This window comes from Oncorhynchus kisutch, unplaced genomic scaffold (assembly GCF_002021735.2).
Source record: "Oncorhynchus kisutch isolate 150728-3 unplaced genomic scaffold, Okis_V2 Okis07a-Okis12b_hom, whole genome shotgun sequence".
Classification (NCBI taxonomy): Eukaryota; Metazoa; Chordata; class Actinopteri; order Salmoniformes; family Salmonidae; genus Oncorhynchus; species Oncorhynchus kisutch.
The window spans coordinates 1,920,086-1,927,923 of record NW_022261984.1 but is presented as its reverse complement, the minus strand read 5'-3'; the positions used below and the strand labels follow the sequence as shown (position 1 = coordinate 1,927,923).

At 41.9% G+C, this 7,838-nt stretch overlaps 1 protein-coding gene across 1 annotated transcript; it reads right to left on the bottom strand.

Annotated features, from left to right (window-relative positions):
- Window positions 1–3,246: 3,246 nt before the first annotated feature.
- Window positions 3,247–6,144, bottom strand: LOC116360092 (CD209 antigen-like protein C). The gene is made up of 6 exons (XM_031814635.1): window positions 5,885–6,144; window positions 5,651–5,752; window positions 5,376–5,546; window positions 5,115–5,257; window positions 4,925–5,028; window positions 3,247–3,666 (listed from the first exon to the last, which is right to left on the bottom strand). The coding sequence occupies exons 1-6, from the start codon at window positions 6,024–6,026 to the stop codon at window positions 3,510–3,512; spliced, it is 819 nt and encodes a 272-aa protein (XP_031670495.1). The 5' UTR covers window positions 6,027–6,144; the 3' UTR covers window positions 3,247–3,509.
- Window positions 6,145–7,838: the final 1,694 nt, after the last annotated feature.

The window sequence follows — 7,838 nt, the reverse complement described above, 5'->3', positions numbered from 1 at the left end:
AGTAACAGAGTCAGTCAGACCAATCCAGAGTCCCTTGTTGAGGTTGAAGAGAAACTTCTGTTGTTGAGAAAGATACATATTTATGCGTATATGTTTGATCATATTTACCGCCTGCACACCCAGAGCTTCTCCCCCCCCCTCACTCACTCACTCACTCACTCACTCACTCACTCACTCACTCACTCACTCACTCACTCACTCACTCACTCACTCACTCACTCACTCACCTGTTCCTTATCACTGTTTATGATCACCAGGTCTGCTCCTCTCTCCAGACAGTCCTCTCTGCTCTCCTTCCAGGTTTTAGTCTCAGTAGACAGGAAGTACCAACTGGATTCAAACTTCTGCCAGCCTTCAGGACAGGTTTGTTCTACAAGATGAAATCATGAATTTCCTTCATCTTTTCACACTGAATAAAATAATACAGACACAAATGTAGGTTTACTCACTGAGATTAGAAAGCCTCTCGCTAAGAAAAACTCTCTCAGTCTGTAGCTGGTCTCTCTCTTTAGTCAAGTTGTTGTATCTGGTCTGTAACTGGTCTCTCTCTTTAGTCAGGTTGTTGTATCCGGTCTGTAGCTGGTCTCTCTCTTTAGTCAGGTTGTTGTATCTGGTCTGTAACTGGTCTCTCTCTTCCGTCAGGTTGTTGTATCTGGTCTGTAACTGGTCTCTCTCTTCCGTCAGGTTGTTGTATCTGATCTGTAGCTGGTCTCTTTCTGCAGTTGTGTTAGTCTTATAAAGGGAGAAACTCTGGAACAAGTTGTTCCTTTTATCCTCAGAATCTGTGATGTCTCTGTTATCTACAAAGAATAAACACATAGTTACTTAGTAAAACACCTGGTAAATAGGCTTAGTAACCAGCACTTCTTACAATTAGGTGATAAGCATTGAACTTGGAGACAAACTCACAGTAGACAGACAGGCCTATGATCCCAGCCAGTAGAACACACAGCAGCCCCAGAAACACTGCAGCAACTAGGGAGGGTCTCTTCACTGAGCTATCAGGCTCTGTGGACACATACAAGAGACTTTAATGGTGTGTGTGTGTGTGTGTGTGTGTGTGTGTGTGTGTGTGTGTGTGTGTGTGTGTGTGTGTGTGTGTGTGTGTGTGTGTGTGTGTGTGTGTGTGTGTGTTTCTTGAGTGCTGGTCTCCTGGTCCATTATTTGAGCAGTGCCTGCTGTCTCTTCTCTCTTGGTGTTGGTCTCACCATCTCTCAGGGTGTCTGCACTGATGTAGATATCTACAATCCTCTCCTCCATCTCACCTCTGTCAAATTTGACCTACTTGTTCATATCTGGCTCAGCATTGATGACATTTGACATCTTTAACAATACCTAAGTCTTTCTTTCTATGTAGGTCTACTCTACATTAAGTGTCTGATTCTAGAATTAATGTGGTGGTCTTCCAACTTGGCTGCTAGAAGGCGTCGTACATCAACTGCAAGACCTCTATAAGTTAAGTCTCTGCTTCTAGTGATATATCTGTCTCTGAGTCATCTGTGTGTCTCTGTCTGTGTGACTGATGTAGGTGTTAACTCTAGGGAAGTATCAACAAAATTGTCACGAACCCCGCTTCCTGAGTCTGTGTTTGCCTGTGTTTCTGTCCTGGAGTGTGTTTCCGGTGTCCTGGAACGCACCCTGTCTGGTTGCCGGGCAAATTAGCTTGTTGGGAGATCGATGTTCACCCGCACCTGTATCCCATCAGTAATCTGCACACCTGTCCTGATCATCACCTCTCCCCTTCAAAAGCTCTGACCTGACATCCATTCCCTGCCGGATCGTTAGCCATGAACAGTATGTTGTGCCATAGTATCAGCCTCAAGTTGGATAGAATTTGTTTTGTTGTTTTGTACGTCTTGCTTGCCTTCAACTTACCTCCGTTTGTTCTGTCTTCAGTTACTCACCCGGATCATTTACCCCATTCCCGCCTGGTCATCGGAGGATTCTGCTTCCCCATTGGATCCACCTATTTACTCCCATCAACTCACCACCGCTGCCCGCTACGCCACCTGGATGTATCTACCCACTCACATTCACTTGTAAATAAATACTCACCTTCTTCCTACTCTCCTTGTCCTGGTCTGCTTCTGGGTTCGATTTTGAAGAAACGTGACAAAAATGACACCAGGAGTTGTGGCTTTGCTAATACAAAAATAGAACAAGTTGGCATACTGTGTCTCTGCTTGTGAGATATTGTTACAGTGGTTATTGTTAAACCATTTTCTGCAGCACAATATAAATCCTTCCATGTCTCTACATGTTATCTTGTCCAGAGTATATCTCAACACAGTCCTCCTGCCCTGGGAACGGGACTTGCTATTTGTGATGATGGACAGGACACTATCATACCAGGAAGATATAGATCATAGAGGGGAAGTGGAGAACAAAGACTAGTTGTTAACATATATTAAATATCATATGTAACAGCCCCAAGATAATTCAGGGAGTTTCCAGAACTCCTCCTTCCTTTCACCTTTCTGCTGATTTGGACCCTCTGTTTACTCCCAAATATACATCAACATGTTCAGGAGGTCCAGAACTACAAACATGGGTCATTATAATGTCCAGACAATAGATTTGATACTATAAACTGCTCCAAGTGGATATTGAGGGTGGGTAGTTTTAACCAGTGAGGATGAGATGATAACAGTAACCCCCGGGGCTCTCCTCTACATTTACAGTTTAGTCATTTAGAAGACGCTCTTATCCAGAGCGACTTACAGGAGCAATTAGGGTTAAGTGCCTTGCTCTAGGGTACATCCACAGATTTTTCAAATAGTCGTCTCAGGAATTCTAACCAACAACCTTTCGGTTCTTGGCCCAACGATCTTAACCGCTAGGCTACCTGCCGCCCTCTCTCTTAATGAACCTGATTGGTTGAGGAGTTTTTGAGTGACAGCTAGATGAACCACTGAAAATATCCACTACACTTCCATCTTTTGGGACCCGTATAGGAGAACAACAGTCAAATATGAGCATTTTGTGCTTATATGTAACTTGACAACAAAGACTGTTATTATTAAGTAACATTGTTTGGTATCTCTACTACACTCATTGATTGGTGATACAGTCAACTCCTATACAGTGTATGTAATGGTGTTGAGAATGTTATCACCAGGCCTAAATTGGAGCATGTAAATATCTGTAGAATATATTTGAATTAGAAATGATGTGTATGGAAAAGTCAAATGTACTGACTTCATGTTGAACCTGATGAGGTATAAAACACAGGAAGTTACAAACAGGAAATAAGTAGGCCTTTTATTAATATAATACTACAAATAAACACAACAATAGATGCGTTTGCATGCATGTGTGCACGCAGTGTGTGTGCATGTGTGTGTGAGGTTGTGTGTGTGGGTCTGAGACAGAGAGAGAATGTCTGTGAGAGAGAGAGAGTGAGAGAGAGAGACAGAGAGAGCTACAGAGAGAGAGAGCGAGAGAATGAAGGAGTAAGTTTCGTGCACTGTGTGCTGCTGTATGTGTTACAGTATGTTGTCATGGTGATGTTAAACTACTTTCTCACAAACCCAGTAGATTTTCCTGTCACATGACAAGTCATTCCATGCCTCCAGAGGACGCTGATCTTTACGTATCTCAACACAGTCCTCCTCACCATAGTCTAGTCTGCCAGCACCATTATCAGGCTGTGGTTTATGCCAGTACCTACAGGGTTAACAACAGTCAGATATCATGGTTAATGCCAGTACCTACAGGGTTAACAACAGTCAGATATCATGGTTAATGCCAGTACCTACAGGGTTAACAAAAGTCAGATATCATGGTTAATGCCAGTACCTACAGGGTTAACAACAGTCAGATATCATGGTTAATGCCAGTACCTACAGGGTTAACAACAGTCAGATATCATGGTTAATGCCAGTACCTACAGGGTTAACAGCTTAAATTCAGCTTTGTTGACTGCTGCCATCAATGACAATAACCTGTATATATAAAGGTTGAATAAACTGAAAATTGGAGCCTTATTGTCAGAGTAGTTATCATCTCTCACTCTGTGGTCAGTGAACCTAGAGTATGAACAACACAGAGAATCAGTCCTACTCCTTACACTGTGGTCAGTGTTATTAGAGCAGTAGTATATTACCTTGGGGTGGTCAGTGTTATTAGAGCAGTAGTATATTACCTTGGGTTGGTCAGTGTTATTAGAGCAGTAGTATATTACCTTGGGGTGGTCAGTGTTATTAGAGCAGTAGTATATTACCTTGGGGTGGTCAGTGTTATAAGAGCAGTAGTATATTACCTTGGGGTGGTCAGTGTTATTAGAGCAGTAGTGTATTACCTTGGGTTGGTCAGTGTTATTAGAGCAGTAGTATATTACCTTGGGTTGGTCAGTGTTATTAGAGCAGTAGTATATTACCTTGGGTTGGACAGTGTTATTAGAGCAGTAGTATATTACCTTGGGTTGGACAGTGTTATTAGAGCAGTAGTATATTACCTTGGGTTGGTCAGTGTTATTAGAGCAGTAGTATATTACCTTGGGTTGGTCAGTGTTATTAGAGCAGTAGTATATTACCTTGGGTTGGTCAGTGTTATTAGAGCAGTAGTATATTACCTTGGGTTGGTCAGTGTTATTAGAGCAGTAGAATATTACCTTGGGTTGGTCAGTGTTATTAGAGCAGTAGTATATTACCTTGGGTTGGTCAGTGTTATTAGAGCAGTAGTATATTACCTTGGGGTGGTCAGTGTTATTAGAGCAGTAGTATATTACCTTGGGGTGGTCAGTGTTATTAGAGCAGTAGTATATTACCTTGGGGTGGTCAGTGTTATTAGAGCAGTAGTATATTACCTTGGGTTGGTCAGTGTTATTAGAGCAGTAGTATATTACCTTGGGGTGGTCAGTGTTATTAGAGCAGTAGTATATTACCTTGGGGTGGTCAGTGTTATTACAGCAGTAGTATATTACCTTGGGGTGGTCAGTGAGGTGCCGTCCACCCATATCAAGTTCCCCTCAGTAACAGAGTCAGTCAGACCAATCCAGACTTTCTTGTTGAGGTTGAAAAGAAACTCCTGTTGTTGAAAAAGATAAATAAATATACGTATACCCCTAGCACACCCATATCCTCTCTCTCTCTCTCTCTCTCTCTCTCTCTCACTTGTTCCTCATCACTGTTTATGATCACCAGGTCTGCTCCTCTCTCCAGACAGTCCTCTCTGCTCTCCTTCCAGGTTTTAGTATCATCAGACAGGAAGTACCAACTGGATTCAAAATGCTGCCAGCCTTTGGGACAGGTATGTTCTACAAGATGAAAACATGAATTTCTTTCAATTTACCACACAGGATCCTTAAGTAAAAAATTCAGCACACAATAAAGTGTGTGGGATTAATGAAAATTTACTATTGTATGTTTACTCACTGAGATAGGTAAGCCTCCCACTAAGACTATCTCTCTCAGTCTGTAGCTGGTCTCTCTCTTTAATAAGAAGGCTATAACTGGCCTGTAGCTGGTCTCTCTCTTCAGTCAGATTGCTGTAACTGGCCAGCAGCTGGTTTCTCTCTGTTGAGTTGTGATGATCAATGACTCCATCTGTAAAAGGGTAAAGTTGATGAAACATGTAACTAAAACACCATTAATGAGTAAGTATGATTAAGTAGGCTACTTAAGTCTCAGTGACAACATAGTAAACTTACAGTAGACAGACAGGCCTATTATCCCAGCCAGTAGGAGAACACACAGCAGCCCCAGACACACTGCAGCAACTCCAGAGGGTCTCTTCCACCACTGAACATGTACTGAATCACAAATGATTAAAGATCTTTGGTAATGTGTTTTACTGTATCATCCAGGATTGGGACAAATAAAGCTGAAAATTGTTTGTGTGCTTATGTGTGTGTGTGTGTGTGTGTGTGTTCGTGCAATCTTACCAGATGCAACAACTCCATTTCTTGTACTGGACATGAAGGCTCTTACGTTGGCATATAATTGGCCATCAATGTCTGTGTTCTTCATTGCATCAGGCTCATCGTCTTCAAATCCATCTGAGTTTTCATAGACTCCCTCTGACATTCTAACACACTTGTGATCAAGTACAGTAACTTCTACTTCTTACAGCAGCTCTAATATGCGTCTGTAGATGTGTCTTCTCCATGCAATGTCCTGTCTCTGTGTGAATTATAGTAGTGAAACTCTTTATGAGTCAACCACAGTCAGCCGCCACGTGACTCCCACCAGTCTTAGTTTGATAATATAATACATGAATTGACTCCCACCAGTCTTAGTTTGATAATATAATACATGATATGACTCCCACCAGTCTTAGTGTGATAATATAATACATGATATGACTCCCACCAGCCTTAGTTTGATAATATAATACATGATATGACTCCCACCAGTCTTAGTTTGATAATAAACTACATGATATGACTCCCACAAACATTAGTTTGATAATATATAACATTATATGACCCGAACCAGTCTTAGTGTGAAAATACACCACATGACATGACTGCCACCAGTCTTAGTTTGATAATACACCACATGACATGACACCCACCAGTCTTAGTTTGATAATACACCACATGACATGACACACCCACCAGTCTTAGTTTGTTAATACACCACATGACATGACACCCACCAGTCTTAGTTTGATAATACACCACATTATATGATTCCCACCAGCCTTAGTTTGATAATATAATACATGATATGACTCCCAACAGTCTTAGTTTGATAACAAAATACATGATATGACTCCCACCAGTCTTAGTTTGATAATATAATACATGATATGACTCCCACCAGTCTTAGTTTGATAATACACCACATGACATGACACCCACCAGTCTTAGTTTGATAATACACCACATGACATGACACACCCACCAGTCTTAGTTTGATAATACACCACATGACATGACACCCACCAGTCTTAGTTTGATAGTACACCACATTATATGATTCCCACCAGCCTTAGTTTGATAATATAATACATGATATGACTCCCACCAGTCTTAGTTTGTTAATACACCACATGACATGACACCCACCAGTCTTAGTTTGATAATACACCACATGACATGACACCCACCAGTCTTAGTTTGATAATACACCACATGACATGACACCCACCAGTCTTAGTTTGATAATACACCACATTATATGATTCCCACCAGTCTTAGTTTGATAATATACTACTTGGAATGACTCCCACCACCCTTAGTGGGACAATATACTACATGATATGACTCCCACCAGCCTTAGTTTGTGTCACATTCTGACCTTAGTTCTTTTGTTATGTCTTTGTTTTAGCTGGTCAGGGCGTGAGTTGGGTGGGCAGTCTGTTCTTTTTTTCTATAATTTGGTCTGGTATGGTTCTCAATGAGAGGCAGCTGTCTATAGTTGTCCCTGATTGAGAACCATACTTAGGCAGCCTTTTTTCACACTTGATTGGTGGGTGATAATTTAAATTTAAAAATGTTTTATGTGTGTGCCACACGGAACTGTTTCATTTTGTTATTTCACGTTGTTATTTTGTATTTTTCTGTGTTCTATTAAAATAATCATGAACACGTACAACGCTGCGCATTGGTCCTCCGATCCTTCCTACTACTCCTCGTCAGAGGAGGAAGAAGACCGTTACAGAATCACCCACCACCAAAGGACCAAGCAGTGTGGTAACTGAAATCTAAGGACTCATGGACATGGGAGAAGATTCTGGATGGAGAAGGACCCTGGGCACAGGCTGGGGAATATCGCCGCCCCAAGGCAGAGCTAGAGGCAGCGAAAGCTGAGCGGCAGTGGTAGGAGGAGGCAGCACGGCAGCGCTGCTGGGATGAGAGGCAACCCCCAAAATGTATTGGGGGGAGGCATACG